The 22495-nt window shown below is 40.0% G+C and overlaps 1 protein-coding gene across 20 annotated transcripts in view; it reads left to right on the top strand.

Annotated features, from left to right (window-relative positions):
• The window catches only part of MAP2K5 (mitogen-activated protein kinase kinase 5), a 268342-nt gene that overhangs the window by 11646 nt on the left and 234201 nt on the right, over window positions 1–22495 (top strand). For 19 of the 20 annotated variants that reach the window (XM_033189635.1, XM_033189627.1, XM_033189632.1 and 16 more), the window contains one exon: window positions 10009–10076. The exons of the other annotated variant lie outside the window; for it this stretch is intronic. In XM_033189635.1, the coding sequence (XP_033045526.1) occupies window positions 10009–10076 (68 nt within the window). The remainder of the gene's footprint in view (window positions 1–10008; window positions 10077–22495) is intronic. 20 annotated transcript variants of the gene reach the window in all.

Raw genomic sequence — 22495 nt, 5'->3', positions numbered from 1 at the left:
TTAAGTGTAAATATAGATAAACCTCTACTACTACAGGTTTAGGTTCTGTGATATCGTGCTGTATCTTTTGCTCCATCAGTGGCAGCAACTCTGTGCCCATCTGCATGTGGGCCAGTTTTAGATGAAAAACAGTAAATACAAAACACACCCACAGACAAAATAATGACAGTTCTTAGTTTTTTTGTGTGTGTTTGGATTATCATTACTTTCAACTATAGACTTGAAATCCTAGGCAGGCTTTTTTCATGATTATTTTGTGGTGACTTTTTTTCTTAACCAAAAATCCGAACCAATAAGTGGAATCTATGTTTAAGAAATAATTGAGAAGATATAGCTTATAAGCTAATTTACTGGAATTTTGGAAATATTTCAGTGGCTTATGGGTATAATGGAACAACCCTTAAATAAATACAACTTTAATAAAAGAAATACTTATAGTAATACATTTTTGGTTTTTTTGAAATGGTCTGGCTCTGTCACCCAGGCTGGAGAGTGCAGTGGTGCGATCTCAGCTCACTGTAACCTCTGCCTCCCAGACTCAAGCAATCTTCCCACCTCAGCCTCCTGAGTAACTGGGACTATAGGTGCATGCCACCACACTGGCTAACTTTTGTATATTTTGTAGAGACAGGCTTTGACCATGTTGCCCAACCTGGTCTGGAACTCTTGGGCTCAAGCAATCCACCCTCCTCAGCCTCTCAAAGTGTTGGGATTACAGGTGTGAGCCACTGCACCAGGCCTTATAGTAATACATTTAATACTGAAAATATACCTAACACTAATTGATATCTTATACAAAAGAAATGGTGTTATAGTTAGTGATATGAATTAAGCAACAAGAGAGAGGGTAGCTGTCAAATGTACCTGTTTTGTATAAATGTAGAGAAAAAGAGTTGAGTGAGTGGAAAAGAGGGGAAAGGTCAGATAATGTTACAGATTCTCCAGTTCTGAGAAATGGCGTCTCTTCGGTGAAACCTCTGGTGATTCCAGATGGCATTAATCTCTCTGCACCTTTACTAGAGCAGGGAACCCCTTCAGCCTGCCTTCTGGTCGGTATGTGCATGTTACCTTCCCTCACTCCATTTTGAGTCACTTGGTGTTATGTACCATGTTTTATTCCACTCTTTCTCTCTTCTTAGTAATGAGCTTGCTACCTAAGAGGAACACACTTGTTGAATGAGTGGAATGTTATGTGAGTCCACATTCAAATGAAAATTATAAAATGCACATGTCTAAATCTAAATGAGTAATTTGCTTTTTTGGATTATTTGTGTTATAGCCTGAGCATGGGATATAATTGGTTGGTGGTGGACAATTCAGGCCTCCAAATTCAAATTCCCACATTTGACTGACCCAAGGGGGTCAAACCCAAGGGACTATATTCTTTCTGATTTCTTTTTCTGGGCATGGTGTTTCCAAGGGGAGTTAGGGCTGGATGAGGAGAGGGACATCTGTCTGCTGAACTCACCTTTTGGCTGATAGTCCTAAACCTTGTTTTCTTATTAAAAGGACCTCTTTTAGGTCATTATTCTCCCTTACATCTAGAGCTCACAGTTCTACAGGCTGTACAAGCATGGCACTAGCATCTGCTTGCCTTCTGCTGAGGAAGCTTTTACTTATGGTGGAAGGGGAATGGGCAGCAGGCGTGTCACGTGGCAAGAGAGAGCAGAGGAGGTGCCAGGCTCCTTCAACCAACCAGTTTCTCACATGAACCGACAGCGTGAGAACTCACTGCCATGGAAGGGGCACTGAGTCATTCATGGGGTATCCACCCCCAAGACCAAAACACCTCCTGCCAGGCCCCACCTGCAACACTGGGGATCACTTTTCAATATGAGATTTGGAGGGGACAAATGTTCAAACCATATCATTGTGGAAATAAATTTGTAAGATAAATTCTTAGAGTTGGAACTGCTGAGGCAGAGAGTACCCATATTTAAATTTCAATATCTGTTACTGCGTTTGCTCACCAAAAGGCAGAACCAATCTACACTCTCATCAACAGTGTATGAGAAGGCCCATTTCCCTGTCCAATCCCATCACCTCTGGACATTAGCAAACCTTTTAGTCAATGTCAGTTTGATAGGTGAAAAAGATTACTATATTACTGTTTTATTTTATATTTTTTAAATTGTAAATGAGCTTGAATATCTTCTCATTTGTATTTGGCTATTTGTATTTTTTGTATTTACTTTCTTTTTTTTTTTTTTTTGAGACAGAGTCTCACTCTGTTGCCTAGGCTGGAGTGCAGTGGCCTGATCTCAGCTCACTGCAACCTCCGCCTCAGGGGTTCAAGTGATTCTCCTGCCTCAGCCTCCCAAGTAGCTGGTACTACAGGCATGCACTACCACACCTGGCTAATTGTTTTGTAGCTTTAGTAGATACGGGGGTTTCACCATGTTGACCAGACTGGTCTCGAACTCCTGACCTCAGGTGATCTGCCCATCTCAGCCCCCCAAAATGCTGGGATTACAGGTGTGAGCCACCGCCCCTGGCCAGCTATTTGTATTTAATTTCTATAAACTATTTGTCACCTTTGCCTGTTTTTCTATTTGGTTATTTATCTTTTTCTAATTGATTTAAGGGTTTTCCAATATTAAGGCTGGCCCTTTGTCTTGTGTGTTACAAATGTTTTTGCTCTTTTCAGTTTGTTCTGGTCTTTTTATTCTCTCTTCTTTTTTCCATAGAGAAGTTTAAAGTTTTTACATGGTCAAACTTACTTATTTTCCTTTGTAACTTCTGGGTTTATGTCCTGCTTAGGAAGGTCTTCTACAGTCCAGGATATTGAAGAAGCATTCATTCATATTCTTTTTTCCTTCTACTTTAATGAGGTTAGATACACACACAGTTATGTATATAAATTTGTATGTTTGTATGTGTCATATTGTGGGTTTTTATAAAATGCATGTATTTTTAATACAAAGTTCAGAATTTCTTTCTTTTTCTTTTCTTTTCTTTTTTGAGATGGAGTCTTGCTCTGTTGCCCAGGCTGGAGTGCAATGGCAAGATCTCAGCTCACTGCAACCTCCGCCTCCCGGATTCAAGCGATTCTCCTGCCTCAGCTTCCCTAGTAGCTGAGATTACAGGTGCCCACCACCATGCCTGGCTAATTTTTGTATTTTTTAGTAGAGACGGAGTTTCACCATGTTGGTCAGGCTGGTCTCGAACTCCTGACCTCAGGTGATCCACCCGCGTCAGCCTCCCAAAGTGCTGGCATTACAGGTGTGAGGCACTGCTCCCAGCCCTTATTTTTCTTAATTCTTGCACCATCTTCAGTTTATTTTGGTGAAATAAATCAGGTGGGCATCCAACTTTATTTTTCAAGCAGATAACTGATTCCACACCAGTTGTTGAATAGTTTTTCTTTTCCCAGATGTGAGAACGTTTTTGAGATGAAGCTAAATTCCATAACCATAAAAAATCGTGTGTGTTTGCATTTCTGGGTTCTACATATGCTGTAAGAGCTTGACATTCATATAGGCCCAGAGACCCCTGCTGATTTTCACAGTTTCATTAGCAGATTAATGAGTACACCAACACATGAGGTGATAAAAATCAACCGTGCCCACTAGTGCATTTCCTGTGCATATCTGTTACTTGCGTTCCTCTGCCAGCATTTTCTCTAGAGAAATAACTGCTGTAAAATGACTGTTGGATTGGTGTTCCTGGACAGTAAAATCTCACTGGTGACTTGAAACATGCGTTTTAAGTCCATGTAGACAAATGCTGTCTTAAACCTATAAAAACCATGTGGTTTCACTTTTCCATGACACTCACGTATTCTGATCTGTAGCTCTCACAAGTGTCTTCACATTTGTCAAACCGTGCATCTGAGTTTGGTTCAGAAAACATGGTTATAGGATAAATATTTATTGAATTTGTGCCTTCCTTCAACCTTGACTATTTTATAGTCTCTTCTCATTGCACAGAGTCATTTTTAGCTGTTTTATGAACTGCTGTAAGATTATTTTGTACTTAGAGTGGAAATCTTTAAACCAACACGTCACATCTCATTTTAAATTTGGCATAGTATGACCATTTAAGGCAAAATTGCAATTCTGGAAGTTGTAAATTCTTAGAGTGTAGGAAACAACTATAGCTGATAACTGGAGTGACACCTGTAGGAGATACTCTTACGTTCACATAGCCATGACAATCTTGTTAAGAATAGTTGGGTGGGAGCCTCTTTTTGCTTCAGAGAAGAGTCTGAATCATAAAATATTTGGAAGAAATGAAGTTTCATTTCCTTAAACTATTGTATGTGTAAAAAGATAAAGGGTCGTTTTTAAGTAAAACTAGGTAAGTTAGTGAAAAATTGTCACAATAAAACTACACTGAGCCTGAAAATTATTTAACATTTAAGAGTTAATTATGCATCCTAGAGTTTGAGGCAAATAAGAGAGCTTTAATTTGTTGAAATTTTGGCTTTAAATATTACTGATGCAAAAAGTCCAAATCCCTTTTAGTCTTATGAGAGTAGTCATTTATTGTTAATAGTCTTGCTGATTTGTATGAAAATTAAGAAGTCTGAGTCCTTTACTCAAGCACCAGACTAGTTGTTCCTTAAGGTCAGTAGACAGTGCAGCTTATTTTTGAATCTCTACCATAGTACCTGGCACATAAGAGACACTCTGTATGTGTTTCTGGAATGCATGGATGGTTGAATAGTGAAGTAATAAGGATAAACTTTCTATATCCCATTCATCAGCAAGTCCTGTTGGCTCTATCTTCAAATTTATCCAGCATGTGATGACTTCTCAAAACCTCAGCTTGGTTGAGGCCACCATCATTTCTCACCAGGATTAGAACAGTGGCCTCCTAACTGGTCTCCCCGTTCTACTTTTGCCTCTATACAGCCTCTTTTCCACATGGCAGCCAGAGTGATTCTTTTAGAAGTCAGGTGACACCACCACGCTTACAACCCTCCAGTGATTTCCGTCTCATTCCAAAGTAAAAGACCAAGTCCTTAAAATGCCCTGCAAGGCTCTGCATTTTCACATGTGGCCTCAACCTGTCCCACCACTGTTTCTCTGAACCCGTGAATTTCTCCCCCCACCTCTCATTCTGTTGTAGCCATTCTGGCTTTCTTTTTGTCTGTCAAACATGCTAGGCATTCCTCTGACCCAGGGCCTTTGTATTAGCTGCTCCCTCTGCCTGGAACAGTCTTTCCCCAGATATCAGCATGGCCCACTCCCTCACCTCCTTCAGTCTCTTTCTACTAGAGTGTAAGTTCCATGAGAGCAGGATTTTGTTTGTTTTTTCCTTTTTCACTGTTACTGTCCCAGTGCCCAGAACAGTGCCTGCCACCTAGTGGGTACTTTTATTTGCTGGAAGGAGGAAGAAAGCAAAGAAGTAAGGAAGGAATCAGGAAGAGGGAAGCAGGAAGATAAATTAAAACTCATGGATATGAAGATGTGGCCATGGAAAGTACGGCCTCTAGTCCTGCCCAAGTCATTAACTCCATGCCTGAGAAGGGCTTTAAACTTGACATCTTTTCTGTTAGTTTCCTGTTGATGTCTTTCTAACTTCTACAATTATGTTTTCATTTCTTTTCTCTTACCTGGGAAAACTGCCTTTGCAGTAGTTCCAATTGCCACCTGGCACAGAAGGAGTGTGACAAATGACATATAATATATTGCCTTAACTTTCTGTAGCTCTTTGTAGAAGCTAGATTGTTTCTCTTGAAAGCTTTCTTGAGCCCCTGTCACCGCAGTGGGTGCTGTTTGTCTGAGAGCTCCCTGAGTCTGCTGTTTGTCTGCTGTTTACTCAGTAGGCCATTCTGACCGCCCCTTACCTGAGGCTGCCTCCTCTCTGTTGGGCCTTTATGTTTCTCTTCTTGGTTTTTCTTTTGGATTGCATGTTGCTTCAAATAAAATTGCTAACAACATATGGCCTGTTATGATTCTCTTTTCCCAAACTCTGCCATTTTGTATATTTGTGACACACTGCAGATTTTGTGAAGATTGCTTCATAATATTTGTTTACCATCTGCTGCACTCTATTTGGCATCTTGCTAGGATTTTTTCCTCCATTTTAAGTGACATTAACAAAATCTAGCCAGTACATAGGCTTTCTAGTTCTACTTTTGCTTCCCTAATGTGCTGGAAAATCATATTACTATGCTCCAGGCAACTAGAGAATCCTGGAATTCTCATTGTGAACCAGTGTATCAGATCTGTCTGCTCCCCCACCCCCACCCCCTTTTCTTGGTCATATCCGGTAATGCGTTTTTGGTCAGATGGCAAAGAACCTCCATGTATAAGATAGAAAAAGCTCAAATTATTTTTTTACTTCTTACTACTTAGTACCACTACTTTCTAGTGTTGTTCTCTAACATATTTATACCTCTGAAACTTCGTGCCAGTTTAGTAAGTTTTTATGATTTATGGTTCCAGCTAGTGTAATTTTTATAGCTTATCCAGTTTGATAGACAGCTAGCCTGAGTCTTGGCTAGATGGGCTGTATATATCCAAGTTTTTGTTCAGAAAAGTATTTTAGGCTACTGTCATAGTAATTTGCTTAGTATGTGTTTCTGCTTTCTTTCCCTTCACTAACTTTTTGTAGTTGTCAATTCACCGTCTTTAGAAGGAAGTGCGTTTTTGCTTTACAGGTTAAGGTGAATGGTTTGCTCTTGGGCTGCCATCAAGGGGTCGGAGATAGCTTAGCTTTTGCCTTTTGACTGGAGCCACCAGTCTTCTCATGGGTGTGGTTATTTTCCAACTCAATTTCCTCTTGGACAAAAACAAGGAGTCTTTAATAAAACAACTAAGCATAGATACTAAAGAGCAAATCAGACAGTCTCCCAAAGAGCAGTTTGTAAAGAAAACCAATACCTACATAAAACTAGGTATCCTATTAACCCATAACAATGATTAATCAGTACGTCATATAAGCCTGATTTTATCTCCAGCCTTTCTTAGAATGCCTTTTTCAACTTATCTGAGATCTGCTTTTGGAGTCAGAACCCCTAAGTGGATAGTTCCAACATTTTATCACTGGGTTGATGTCAAAAGCTATTCTAGCCTTTTGGCTTCAGTTTTCTGTCCACTTAAACAAATGCTCTTGTAATGTTTCTTAGCTCTTTTTTTTTTTTTTTTTTTTTGAGAGGGAGTCTCGCTCTGTTGCCCAGGCTGGAGTGCAGTGGCGCGATCTCGGCTCACTGCAAGCTCCACTTCTTGGATTCACGCCATTTTCCTGCCTCAGCCTCCCGAGTAGCGGGGACTATAGGTGCCCGCCACCATGCCCAGTGGTGGCGTGTATTTTTTGTATTTTTAGTAGAGACAGAGTTTCACCATTCACAGGATGGTCTCAATTTCCTGATCTCGTGATCTGCCCGCCTCAGCCTCCCAAAGTGCTGGGATTACAGGCGTGAGCCACCGCACCTGGCCTCATAGCTACTTTTTATGCAACTTCTCTACAGTAAATTATTCTGGTAGCTGACTTCTTTCACAGATCTCTTTCTTCTGAAATAATCCCTCAAGAGATTTCTTAGAAATGTAGAATTCCAGAATATTTTGGCTTAAGTAGCCTTAAAGGTTCAGGCTCTAGCTTTGAGAAGTTGAAGAACTCTCCTTTTGTTCTTGTAATTTAAATGATCTTTCTGTAATCGGTGCCCCCTCCTTTTTAAAATAAATTATAAGAAGGGTTTTCACTCGTTTTACCAAAATATAAGCACCTGCCCATCCTATGTGAGCAATACCTTATTCAGGTCTTGTGCATATTGAAATTCGGTATAAGCAGTCTCTTTTTAACCACCATCTCTATAGCTAGCTTAGTTGCAGAAATGAGATTTATTTAAAAAAACTACTGTATTCAGGCTGGAAATTGTTTTTATGCCAAGTTCAGGACTTCGTAAAGAACAAATCAGTTTAGTGTACATTTAAAGAGAATTTGACCTGGTTTTAAAGCAAAAATGTAAAGTGCTTTCATGTGTGGTGATATCATTTGTACTCTGTTTTTTCCTGTCTCCTGCATTTTTAAGAAAACTTTCACCTTAACCTTGAAAATATTAGTTTCTAGAACCTATATATAGAGAGACTCCTTTCTTCTCTTTCTACAGCTAGAATGGCATTTCTCCCCCAATTTGGCCCTAGAGATTCTGTATCTAAAGTGAACAAATGAAAGAAAAGGTGCTAGATTCTTATAAAGTTCTTTATATGTGTAACATCTCTCAGGACTGTGCCTTCTTCATTACTGAAAGTGACCAGTGTATGCCTTTTACTCTGAAAAGAGGCAACTCTTAATAGCAGAATACTGGTAATGACTCTCCTAGATTTAGACACTGTGATCTTGATGATGCCAACTCACATTGAGTTGGGGAACTCTGCAGCAGTGAACCAGGATCCAGAAACAAATGTTTGGAAAGAAAACCTGAATGAGAGCTGTGAGTCACTGAACAGGACTGGTCCAAGTGCTGGTTTCTATCATGCTATCAGATTGCTGTTGGCCACTGAAGAGATAAAGAGAGAAAGTATTTTGCTTGAAAATAGGTTAATTGTGAAAGAACACAAGCTTCCTCCTAGGGTCCCCATAACCTTGTCACCAAGCAGGGGGATATCCTTGGAACTACAGCCAGACAGGAGAGAAGACCCACTGACCTGTGGTAGGGGAAGATCCCTGTGTTGAACTTAACTCCCTCTGTACTTTCAGTAAGTGTCCCCTGAGCATGTTGTGCAAGCTTATTCTCTTCATGATGAGAGATTTGTCTGAGGTTCTTCAGGCTTGGGATCAGAACAGTCTGTCTGTGTGATCAAATCAGCAATTATATGCCCAAGAGTGAACAAAAATAATAATAATTGAGTGTTAACAAGCACACCAGAACTGAGGCATCCTACTGAGAGCCTGCCCCTTCCAAGTTGTCCCCTTGGGAGGCTGTGTACATTGCTTAGGATGTTTTTGGCATTTCTTTCAACTGTGCATTTACAGTCTACTACATAGGCTGTCCTCACTGTTCACAAATCTTTATAGAAGGATGAATAGTTAACTATATATTTAGAAATAGCCATAAGTCATTCTTAGACATTCTTGGCAGGTTCTTAGACATGCTTGGCAGATCAGGCCAACAATTCCATTTTGGGTTAAAAATGAGATTTAATATTCTCACATAGTCTATCTTCAGGTTTTTAAAGCAGTTTTGAAAAGATATTTCAAAAACTACTTTGAATAAGAGAAGTATCATGAAATAAGTACATTATTTCTAGATGTGACCTCTGATGATACTTATTCAAATGTACACATTCTGGTTATATAGTTTGTGAAGTCTTATCCTCCAGCCTTAAGACTTAAATTATTTCAAAATAGCATGAATAGCATTTGAAGCTTACTATGGCTGGAGAGTATGAAAAACAAGTGAAACTGTTCAGAAAAAGAGCTGCTAAATAGAATGGGACAGAGAGACCTGTATTAGAGCTGCTTGACAAGTTAACCTTGCACTAGGCCTAGGTTTTTCTGTGGAAAGAGAATAATAATAATGATGTTCATGTCGTAGGTTTGTTATGAGGTTTTCAAGGAGGTATTGCATATGAAGCATAGATCACAGTGCCTCATATATAGTAGTGTTCAATAAGTGTTAGCCATTTTTATCATGCTGCTGTGACATGATAGATTGCCTGGGAGAGAGGAAGAATGGAGAAATCGGAGTATGGTGCCGTTTGGGAGATTTAAAAAGTACGGATAGTAGAACAAGACTGGCCTCTCTTTGGTTTTTAGTTCCCCTAACCAAACCTGTTTTGTCATACTCCAGTTATATTTACTTTAACCTAGATATATGTTGTGAATGACATGAGCAATATGTTAATTTTCTGCTATCCCTAAAAGAAAGTTTTATATTGAGATTCTGATCGTACTCCAAATGGAAAACAAAACAACAAACTAATAATGTCAACATCCCCCCAAAATGTGGTGTTGAGGGTTAGCATATCACGTTGTAATAAACTGTTTGTATTATGTTCCCTTTGTGCATTAAACAAATGCACACCTTATCATTTGCATTATGTTGCTTTTAAACAGATGAAGATGAAGATGGTGATCGAATTACAGTGAGAAGTGATGAGGAAATGAAGGCAATGCTGTCTTATGTAAGTGTACTACAAATGAGGACTATTTTTTAAAATGTTAATGTGATTGAGGATGCTGTTTCTTGGGTATAGTGAAGACGTAAATAAATCACAGTTGTCATACATTTTTCTGTATAATAGGTAAAGGTTTCAAGGATTTCCGTATGTGAAAGTTAAGGGCATTATTTTCAAAAGACACTTACTGATCATATCATAAACATTAAGAATAATGCATCTTAATGACTTTTGCATTAGGTATCGTGCAGACTAAATGGACTATCAATTTCCTGTATTTTTTATGCAGTACTTAAAGTAACGGCTCATTAAAAATGAACCCCTGGGCTCTAAAAAATTTTTCAAAATCTACTTTCAACTGGAGATCTCTCTCACCCTTCCAGACTATAGTTACAGTGTAGCTGCAGGCTTAATATGGATACACGATTTAAAGATGTACTCTTGGTTATTTATGCGCTACCCATAGTACTCCCACTGAAAATGAACTACAGGGTTACTTACTGAATCAAAGTGATCTGAATATATTCTGAAATGACTTTTCTTTTTTTTTTTTGAGACGGAGTCTCGCTCTGTCGCTCAGGCTGGAGTGCAGTGGCCAGATCTCAGCTCACTGCAAGCTCCACCCCCCGGGTTTATGCCATTCTCCTGCCTCAGCCTCCCGAGTAGCTGGGACTACAGGCGCCTGCCACCTCGCCTGGCTAGTTTTTGTATTTTTAGTAGAGACGGGGTTTCACCGTGTTAGCCAGGATGGTCTCGATCTCCTGACCTCGTGATCCGCCCGTCTCGGCCTCCCAAAGTGCTGGGATTACAGGCTTGAGCCACTGTGCCCGGCCGAAATGACTTTTCTTTTGTGTTTAAAATTTTACTGAAAATCTGTGTTAACAGTTGTCTGATACTGAAGTAAACAAGAGAAAAGGGCATATTTCTAAAGCTTCAATACTAAGCTTGAAAAATTCAGCTATCATGAGGAGACATAGGTTACCTGAGTCTTGATTTGAGCCTTCCTCTCAAGTGTTGTTTTATTATATCTGAGTCTGTAATCTGTTTACAAAACCTTTTCCAGTGGTCTGGTAGAAAGAGCATTGTACTGGAAGCCAGGAGACTTTAGCTCTTCTGTGGTTTCTTGGCCCTAGGCAAATCACTTAACCTTTCAGTGCTGTAGTTGCCTCATCTGTCAATTGTGGATAATAATACTTGTCCTTTATACTACACAGGGCCATTGTAATGATCAAATGGGAGCATAGATGTGAAAGCCCTTTGAAAAGTTAAAAGTTCTATACAAATGCAAATGATGGAATCATTTGGAATCATGTGGAAATGATGGAATCAGGGCTCTTGCTTTTCATTGAGACCCTAATCTTAGTCAACAGTTAGGTTGTAGGTTTTTGATAGACTTCAACTTCAGCCACGATATTGTTTCATTGTAATGAAAACTGTGAACTATCTGCATGGGTTTCCGCCAATAGTTTTAATTTAGGGTAGGAGGATAGAGAACAAGAAGGATAGGTTGATTAACAGAGCATTGCATTCGAACCAGCACAAAATAGGAAAAGTCAATTTCCCATTGACTTCCCATTAACTTATGTGAGAGTCTTTGTGTACTGAGAATTTAGAGCTGGGCTCATCAGTACCTTGAAAGGCAGAGTAGGATTGTCTGCTGAAAAGGTCTAGCACTAGTATTGATAGATTGGCTAACTCTCCTGAGAATGTGACATGCTTATATTTAGAAGACACACACACACACAGATGGGTTCTAATTTTCTCACATATGTGCATTGCAGAGAACTGACATCAGTATACTTTCATTATGTATTCAACTTAACCACATGCAAAAGATATGTACTTTTGGGTATGATCTTACAAACTGTGCTTTTTGAAAATGTTAGTGTGTGTGATCATAGTGATAATAATAATGATTATTTCCATTTCTGAGTTACTGCTGTATACAAAATGCTTGGGGTATTTAATTTTTTTAGTTTTAATAATCACTCTGAAAGACATATATTATCATTCTTATTTTTAGATGAGGAAGCTGTGGTTAAGAGATAAGCCCAAGGTCTTAGAGTTAGTATGAATGTGAATATGGAATTTAAGTTCAGTTTCTTTTAATGCCCAAGCTGTTGCTCATTTATTGTTTTACACTGTCTCTTCCCCCACCTTCCTCTTTGCACATTTGTAGCAGGATCTTTTTATCATTGTTTTTTTTTTTTTCTCCGAGATGGAGTCTTGCTCTGTCACCCAGGCTGGAGTGCAGTGGTGCCACCTTGGTTCACTGCAACCTCTGTCTCCTGGGTTAGAGCAATTCTGCCTCAGCCTCCTGAGTAGCTGGGATTACAGGCACCTGCCACCGTGCCTGGCTAATTTTTATATTTTTAGTGGAGACGGGGTTTCATCATGTTGGCCAGGCTGATCTCGAACTCCTGACCCCGTGATCCACCTGCCTCGGCCCCCCAAAGTGCTGGGATTATAGGTGTGAGCCACTGTGCCCTATCATCATCATTATTACATTCTGAATAATTTGGGTTTATATAAAACCTTAGTTGTGATTTCTGTACCATATATTCCTTACAGCATATGCTTATTTTCTCAAATGCAGTGTTTAATTATTTTTGTGTTGTAGGAAAATATGATTACATAATCTTACATTACATATCCTTAGTTTAAAAATTTCTGAGATCTCTTGGGAGCCACTTTTTTTGTCTGAATAGAAGTCATCTATCTCATTGATGAGCTAATTTTTAAAAAATTTTTGGGCTGGGCGCGGTGGCTCAAGCCTGTAACCCCAGCACTTTGGGAGGCCAAGACGGGCGGATCACGAGGTCAGGAGATCGAGACCATCCTGGCTAACACGGTGAAACCCCGTCTCTACTAAAAATACAAAAACTAGCTGGGCGAGGTGGCGGGCGCCTGTAGTCCCAGCTACTCGGGAGGCTGAGGCAGGAGAATGGCGTAAACCCGGGAGGCAGAGCTTGCAGTGAGCTGAGATCTGGCCACTGCACTCCAGTCCGGGCGACAGAGCGAGACTCCGCCTCAAAAAAAAAAAAAAAAAAAAATTTTGTAGGGATGGGGTCTTGCTTTGTTGCCCAGGTTGGCCTCAAACTCCTGGTCTCAAGTGGTCCTCCTGCCTCAGCCTCCCGAAGTGCTGGAATTACAAGTGTGAGCCAAGGTGCCTGGCCAGGTTGGCTGTCATTTTGATCTGTCTTGGTTCTCATGATTGAAATTTAAGGAGAACCATTTGGACCTAACCTCACAGTAGGTTTTGGTTGGTAGTCCTCATAATTACCAGCATGTTCCTACAGATTTGCATTGGTCTTTATTTTGTAGACATTGTAAAATGTTGCCTTTTTAATTGAAAACTTATCAGTTATTTAAATTTGGCTCTGAAGTTTGAGTCAGGATTTTGTGTAAAGACACAGGGAAGATACTGACAGATTACCACATTTTTATTGTTTTTTACAAAAAGCTTTTTTTTTTTTGGTTTTGTTTTGTTTATGAGATGAAGTCTTACTCTGTCGCCTAGGCTGCAATGCAGTAGCCTGATCTCGGCTGGGTTCAAGTGATTCTCATGCCTCAGCCTCCCGGGTGGCTGGGATTACAGTCACCCGCCGCCACGCCCGGCTAATTTTTGTATTTTTTGGTAGAGATGGGATTTCGCCGTGTTGGCCAGGCTGGTCCCGAATTCCTGATCTCAAGTGATCTGCTCACCTTAGCCTTTCAAAGTGCTGGGATTATAGGCATGAGCCACCGCACCCAGCCAAAAGAGCTTAGTTTTTCATATAGAATTCAGTAAATCTGTGGTCACCTTAGTATTTCTTTAAAAGCCATATGTGGGAAAGCAAAAATAGAGGCACTTTTACCTTTAGTCCTTTAATCATTCTTTTTCGCTGATTACAAAGGTTAAGTAAATAAACGGCCTATATCTCTGCATAAGAATAAAAACAAATTTGCCATCTCTGAGTTGAAACTTGAAGAATTATTTTTTTCCCCCTTGGATGCAAGCATTTTCTGGCTTTGGGCCAGTACAAGTGTACATTTTTATCAGTAATTTAAATAGATTTTTGTATTAGACCTGAAAATGTTGCCTTTTTAATTGAAAACTTATCAATTATTTAAATTGCTAGCAGCCTGAGGCTGTTAATTTTATGAGTGCCATAATAATGGCATACAGTGGTTTTTGATACATGTGACACATGGAATATTGTATTATGGTAAGGATTTGTCATGACAATAGGTTGTTGTGTGCTGTTAAATAATAACCAACATATTAAACCAAAGTCTGTTGTCACACATTAGTACCATTTTATATAAGTTATTTAGAAGTTGTATTCTTTTCTTCATTAGATATATTTTTAAGAGATAATGAGAAGAAAACAAAGCTATAATAAATTGTCTTTTAAGAAAATGTAAAGTAATTTGGTCTCCAAGGAGATATTTAATGTATTGAAAGATTTCAGCAGCCAAGTGTTATTACAGCACCATTGTGATAGCTGCTCTGCGTTTTGTTATGAGTTTGTGTTAATCAACAATCTGTTTTTATAGCATAGTTTCTTGTAAGTTATGTTGTTAGAATATTCCACTTCTGGGATCATGGCTTTTCCTCTGACACTATTGTATCTTTTTAATTCCTCCATAAAGTATTTTTTTAATTAGAATTTGAAATGCTTTATTAGAAAAAAAATACAACCTACATATTCTGAAAACTAAATACCTGATCATTGCTAATTAAATATTCCCTTAATGTAGTTTAAATTATTTTGTTGTTGTTCTCGTTTCCTCCTCTCGTTTTCTAGAAATACTGAAAATAGCGTGCTGCTTTTTTCCTTCCATTTTTTTGTGTTTGTTGTCTGGTGGTTCTATGGAGCCCCAGTTCTAGGAGGGGATTGTTTTACTGTTAACCTCTTCTTTTGGGTGACCTTTCATGGAGAAATTCAGCCAATACATCTTGCTTTTGTAAATAGATTTATATTTGTTTCTGCTAAATCCTATGTCTAGGAATTTATTACACCTGATTCTCTTAATATTGAGAGACTTGTGTGAGTGGAACACAGTATTAACAAAAATAATTTTCATCGTTTTGTCTATTCTCACTCTTTATATCATTTTTTCCCACATTGCCAGAAGAGTATGGCATACATTTTACTGTAATGCCTCCCATTATGAGACCTTGTATTATATTCAGTACAGGAATCCTTGTATTTAAGGGAAGTGTAAGTATTCCCTTTGGTGTATTTGACCGCAGTGTACCTTGTTAGACATTGAGTACTATGAGGGAAAAATATTTTTTCACCCGTGGAGCACCTTGTAAATTGGGACATGATTGGCTTTATTCTAATATACATAACTTGGACATTGCCTCTAAAATCATGCAGTTACTTAAGTAGAGTCGGAAGGTAACCACAGAGGTTTTGTTTAACTCTTTCATTTTATAAATAAGGACATTGAGGCCCACAGAGAATAGAAGATTCAGAAATCAGTTGGAAGTCACATGGCTAATTAAAAGGAAGGCCTGGATACAGACTCTCAATCTCTTTGCTCCTGGTTGTTTTAAATAAGGTTTTTGTTTTGGTATCTATTATAGTCCCACTCAGCTTTGCAAATACTACTTTTTCCTGAGTGTGAAAAATAATGCTTATTACCAGAATGTCACTGTACTTGAGTTTGTAGAGAAATGTAAAAAATACTCTGTTGGCTGGGCGTGGTGGCTCACTCCTGTAATCCCAGCACTTTGGGAGGCTAAGGTGGGCGGATCACAAGGTCAGGAGATCGTGACCACCCTGACTAACACTGTGAAACCCCATCTTTACTAAAAATACAAAAAATTAGCCAGGCGTGGTGGCATCTTTACTAAAAATACAACAAATTGGGAGGCTGAGGCGGGAGAATTGCTTGAACCTGGGAGGCGGAGGTTGCAGTGAGCCGAGATTGCACCACTGCACTCCAGCCTGGGCGACAGAGTGAGACTCCATCTCAAAAAACAACAACAACAAAAAAATCTGTGGGCATCTGAAGGTTTAAAGGTTTTGTCCTTACCTACAAGGCTGTGTTTTACCTTGTTTACCAAATTTGTTGTCCATTTAGAAGTTGAATATTTAATAACATCAGGGCCTTATTAGGAAGTTTTCTTTAAAGAGCAAAGAGGTTAGGAAGCTCATTTTCCATATGGTGCTTTCAAACATGCCACATATTAAATAGGTTCAACTTTGAACTTAACTTTGCAGGTGCAAAATCAGTTCAGCTTTCAATGAGTGGTTAGTCTCCTAATTCAATGCAATTTATCCAAACAACTGATCACATAGTATATTCTTCAGGCAAGGTGGAGAAATGGTGAAAAAAATGAGAAAGAGAAACTGAAGGAAATAAATTGTTTTGGAAATTTATTTTCTCGAATAATGACATGCTCCAAGCTGTAAGTAAAGTTTTTGTTTTGTTTTTCTTATCCTAGTCATAAAAGAAAACTTTTTTTCAGAGGCAGATTATTTTAATTCACTTCTCTGTGTTGTTTGGAACATTTGGATGCCCTTGAAATAGTGATAAAAGTGTAGTGACCCCTTCTAGCCCCTGTTGTGATCTATCTTGGAGTCTGTTTGGAAGCAAGGAGCAGAAGCATATTCAAGTTTGCATCAGAACGAGGTATTTATTATGTGGCTCTTGGAAGCAAAGGAGAAGATAAGCGTGAGCAGGCCTCGGTCTTGGTGGCACGGGGCACTCTGGGGACCGCTGAAATAGGAGGTTTGGACCACCAACGTTTTGTCATTTATATGGCTCTACTCCCAGTTCAGTTCCATCTCTGTGGAGGGTTCCGCTTACCCTATTTATAACAAAATGTCTCATTTGGCTTGCTGTCTGCATAGTCCTGTTTTATTTAAGTGTCAGGTTCCCTGAAGCTACTGTTAAAACTTCTGCTTTAAGAGGAATAGCAGAATTGCTACAGTCTAAAAATCAGGTGAAAGGTCAGTGTGGACACTACCCCAAGCTAACCAACGCAATAACTCTGAAAGTTTCAGCTGAGAGGATCCCATAAATTTTGGGCCTGTTGGTGAATACAAATTTAAACTCCTTCTGCCAACACATATTACCTTAAACTTAGCCAATTTGAATTTCATCTGCTATTGGCTGCCCAAACTTCTATTAAGACTATCTGGAACTCCTTAAAGTCCTCTATGGTTTTATCCAAATGGTGTTATCATTAAACTTGGCCAACTTGCTGTCATTTTCACTTTCAAGTCATTAATAAATACCTCCATCCAATAACATGAGCCTATAAATAGGGCCCAGAGTTGGTCCCTGTGACCTTCACATTGTGATTTTCTTTCTTATCATCTAATCAATCTGTGACCATGTGTGGACCCTCGGTCGAGTCTTCTGAGGAAGAGCTTGTATACATTGTAGTCTCCTCATGACAGGAACAAAGAGTTATTAGGGAGTCAGAGCCTGAAGCCAGGTAAGTAAATGTAGCTATTAATTTGATATTCAGAATAGATTGGCTTCATATGTTATTTTTGACCACTGGGGCAGTTGTGTGCTTTGTGAGAGGTCAGCATCATAAAGGAAACGCCTCTTAATGTAAAGTATGAGAAATAATTGAAAGAAGGTGTAACTACTGACACATCTGAGTAGGGTTATAATTGAATTTGTAGCCATTTGATAGAGTTAAGATTGTTGGGTTCTTCACTGGGAAAACTAATAAATTAACTATGGACTGCAAATAGTTGGTTAGTTTATTGATTATTGCTGTAATTACTGACTGAGCTACATATAATAGGATATGCTTGCAGTATTGACAACAGGAATCTGAAAATGTTATCATTAGTGTGAAAAAGACAGCATGAGTCTTCCTTATAAGTGAAATACTGTACCAATTATGTTGTCTGTTAGGCATGCTAAGGAGAGATTTGAGAAACCGTCCTGTTATAAATGTATGGAAGAATAATAAATAGGCCTGGTATTTCCTCTGTACGTGAGACTTGCTGCTGAATAAATTAGAAGGTATGACCAATGAGAGTCATTACTATGTCTATATCAGTTCCTCTCTGGATTCTTCCTGTAAACATTTGTGCAGTGTCTATAATGTGCTAGGCATTATATGGCAGTGATTTCTCAAGTTTTTGAAGGCATAGTCCTTTTTGAAGATCTGTGGGAAGCTGTTTATTTTTTTACCCCAGAAAATTCACATAATGCAGTGTTTCACCAGCTTCAAGGATCTCCTAAAGCCCATATAGATCCCAGGTTAATACCTCTGGCATAAGAGGAAATAAAATATACAAGGTATGGTCCCTGCCCTTGTTGCATTTCCAAAAGAGAAACAGTGTTCCCCACAATACCCATTTACTTTATTATTTATACTACTGCACTAATTGAGGGGAAGGGAGGGGATACTGACTCAATCTCCATAAACCAGTTAGTTAAATTCTACCACTGTACTTTGTCCAGATATCTCAGTGGCCTTGTTTTGTGGTTTCTGTGTCACCCTATTGTTATGAACGTTTTTATTCTATGTACTCTTACTTGGAAATGAGAGATTCAAGGCACCATTTCCTATTTCAAGATTTTTTTTCAAGTACTTTTTAAGAAGGTTTCCCATATACCAGCTCCTTTAATTTTGATCTTCTTAACATCTTTATAAGGCGAGCAAGGCAGGTTTTTTCCCCCATTTTTACAGCAGAGGATACAGAGGCGTAAACAATTGTGTGCCTTTCTTGAGGTCACACAGCCAGTCCATAGAGAGCTGGGGCCTGAGGTCACTCACTTGCTGGTTTGTTTCCTCATTCATCCAATCAGTTTTTTCATTCAGCAAATGTTTATTGGATAGCAGTTCTCTGGCCAAGCGCTGTGCAAGGTGGTAGGGGTGCAGTGAGCATTCAGTTCATGCCCTCTAGGAGCTCGTGGTCCAGTCAGGGAGATTAATAAAAAAGGAAACAGAATTCAGTGGGGGAAGACAAGGAAGCTCATAATTACCAAGCAGAGTGATAAATGATATAATACACCTAAGCATTAGGTGCTCCATGAGCACAAGAAGTGTCTAATCTAGCTTTGGGGACCAAGAAGGCTTTGTGAAGAGGGCGGTGTCCGGGTGGAGTAAGTTAGGACAAGGGGACTAGGAAGGGTGTTTGGGGCAGAAAGAACAGTGTATTTAAAGAATGCCTGGTGAATCAGGAGGAGCTGCCTGTGATTCAGTCTGTACGGACAGTGACGGGGGAGAGGGTGGGAGATGAGGCTGGGAGGAAGGTGGGTTAGACCATGGAGGGCCTTAGCTTGAGGGAACAGGGAAGTGACATGATCATATCTCGTATTGTCAGAGGCATTTGAGCCATAGCAACTCTGTATTAGTCTGTTTTCATACTGTTACCAGAAAGGGGTTCCAATCCAGACCCAAAAAGAGGGTTCTTGGATCTTGTGTGTGAAAGAATTCAGGGTGAGTCCACAGTGCAAAGTGAAAGCAAGTTTATTAAGAAAGGAAAGTGGTGAAAGAATAGCTACTCACTCCATAGACAGAGTGGGACATTCCTGAAAGTAGGAGGATGAATGTGCCCACCCTAGGTATGATGTTTGTTTATGTATAGGATAAAAAAGGATCATGGGGAGATGTGCTCTGCTACAAAGGTTTGTGATAAAGGATTCATTTTCTTAATTACTATATTTTGCAAAAATTGATATTATCTTTTTGTTTGTTTGTTTGTTTTTTGAGACAGAGTCTTGCTCTGTTGCCTAGGCTGGAGTGTAGTGGTGCGATCTCGGCTCACTGCAAACTCACCTTCCAAGTTCAAGCGATTCTCTTGCCTCAACCTCCTGAGTACCTGAGACTACAGGCACCTGCCATCATGCCCAACTAAATTTTGTTTTTTTAGTAGAGACAGGGTTTCACCATATTGGCCAGGCTGGTCTTGATCTCCTGACCTTGTAATCCGCCTGCCTCGGCCTGCCAAAGTGCTGGGATTACAGGTGTGAGCCACTGCGCCTGGTCTGATATTATTATGTTTAAAGCAAAATTAGGAATGCTTCTGTTCTCAAGATATTAAGATATCAGGACATTCCTGAATCTGGGCGTGTTTAGTAAACGTTATCAATCTGTTCCCTTCATCATAAACATCTAGAGCCTCGGAATACCTAATTTCCTGGGAATGTAGCCCAGCAAGTCCCAGCCTTATTTTTCCTAGCCCTCACTCAAGATGTAGTTGCTCTGATTCGAATGCCTCTGACAACATTACTATAAAGAGCTATTTGAGACTGGGTAATTTATAAAGAAAAGAGATTTAATTGACACAGTTCTGCATGGCTGGGGAGGCCTCAGGAAACTTACAATCATGGCAGAAGACAAAGGGGAAGCAAGTACCTTCTTCACAGGGTGGCAGGAGAGACAGTTGGGTAGCGGGTGGGTGAGTTGCCACACACTTTTAAACCATCAGATCTCGTGAGAATTCACTCACTATCATGAGAACAACAAGGGAGAAATCCACCTCCATAATCCAGTAATCTCTCACTGGACCCCTGCTCCAATTCAACATGAGATTTGTGGGCAGGGACATAAATCCAAACCATATCAGACTCCATTTTGAATGGAAGCTGGGTAAAATGAGGCTGAGACCTGCTGGAAGTTAGGCATTCTTAGTTACAGGATGTTTAGAGTTAAGGGAACAGGTTAATAGCATTTGCCAAGCAGACTCAGGACTTAACAGACCCAGGAAATGTCCTGATGTCCTGACATCTTAAGAACAAAAGCATTCTAAGTTTTGCTTTAAAGATTATGTCTTTAAAAAATAATATCTTCTTGTGGAAGACAGTAGTTACACAAAGATGAACAATCCTATGTCACCAGCCCTTGTAGTGCAGCGCATCTTCTCCATATGGTTTTTTGCTTTGTTATCTTACATATAAACAAGCATTGTCCCTAAGTTGGATGTGTTCCTCCTCTTACTTTTGAGAACACCCAGCTCTGATTGGATTTATTGGTGGAGCCATTCTTTTATTCCTTTACTTTCTTAATAAACTTGCTTTCACTTTACTTTGTAGAATCACCCCAAATTCTTTCTTGCATGACATCCAAGAACCATCTCTTGGGATATGGATAAGGATCCCTTTCTGATAACAGTATTTCTCAAGAGTGGCTTGGGGTAGAGAAATTATGAAGCATGGAAGCCACTTAGGGGGCTGTTCCCTGTGAAAGACAATGGTGGTCACAGGACTGATGAGAAGTTAACAGATTTGAGAAGTAGGGAGGATGTCAAGTTAATAAAATTTAGTAGGCCCAGCATGGTGGTACACGCCTGTAATCCCAGCACTTTGGGAGGCCAAGGTGGGTGGATCACGTGAGGTCAGGAGTTTGAGACCAGCTTGGCCAACATGGTGCAACCCCATCTCTACTAAAAATACAAAAATTAGCTGGGCATGGTGGGGGCACCTGTAGTATCAGCTACTCGGGAGGCTGAGGCAGGAAAATCACTTGAACCCAGGAGGCGGAAGTTGTATTGAGCCAGGATTGCACCATTGCACTCCAGCCTGGGTGATAGAGCAAGACTCTGTCTCAAAAAAACAAAATAAGGCCCGGTGCGGTGGCTCACATCTGTAATCCCAGCACTTTGGGAGGCCAAGGCAAGTGAATCACGAGGTCAAGAGATCGAGACCATCCTGGCCAACATGGGGAAATCCCATCTCTACTAAAAATACAAAAATTAGCTGGGCGTGGTGGTGGGCACCTGTAGTCCCAGCTACTCAGGGAGCTGAGGCAGGAGAATCATTTGAACCTGGGAGGTGGAGGTTGCAGTGAGCTGAGATCGCGCCACTGGACTCCAGCCTAGGTGACAGAGTGAGACTCCATCTCAAAAAAATAAATAAATAAATAAAATAAAATTTAGTGATTGAATATGGGGGAGAAGAGAAGAGAGATGCTTTGGGAAACAGGGTCATAGTGATGGTATTTCCTGAGACCATAAACCCAGGCAGCAGAAGACAGGTCTAGGGTCTGAGAGGGGATAGGAGAAGAAATCAATTTGGGACCTGTTGAATTGGAGGAGACTCTGCACAACCAACTGGGTATGTTTCAGAACTTGGGAGAGAAATCTGGGCTGGAAATAAAGATTTGTGATTCATCAGCTCATAGTTAGTCTCAGTGACTCCTCTGGTAGTTGAAACCTTTGAAGTGGCTGAAGTAACTCAAGGAGAGTATAAAATGAGAAGGTTAATGAAAAACAGGAAGGGAAATCCTGCATTTAAAGGAGAAACGGGGTAATAACCACTTACAGGAAACCGAGTGGAGTAGTAGGAGAGGTAGGAAAACCTGTGGAGGGGGTGGCGGGAGGGGAGTTGCCAAAGAAAGAGCCAGAGGTCACCCATCAGCACAGATGTCCTCACACTGCTTCGCCAGACTCTGAAAGATCGGGGGACATAACATAACCTGCACAGGGTGTGAGCGAAGCCACAGCTCTTCACCA

This window comes from Trachypithecus francoisi, unplaced genomic scaffold (assembly GCF_009764315.1).
Source record: "Trachypithecus francoisi isolate TF-2019V2 unplaced genomic scaffold, Tfra_2.0 Lachesis_group3, whole genome shotgun sequence".
NCBI classification, from domain to species: domain Eukaryota; kingdom Metazoa; phylum Chordata; class Mammalia; order Primates; family Cercopithecidae; genus Trachypithecus; species Trachypithecus francoisi.
Note: the sequence above shows the minus strand (reverse complement) of the source record. Positions and strands in the feature narration are given on the sequence as shown.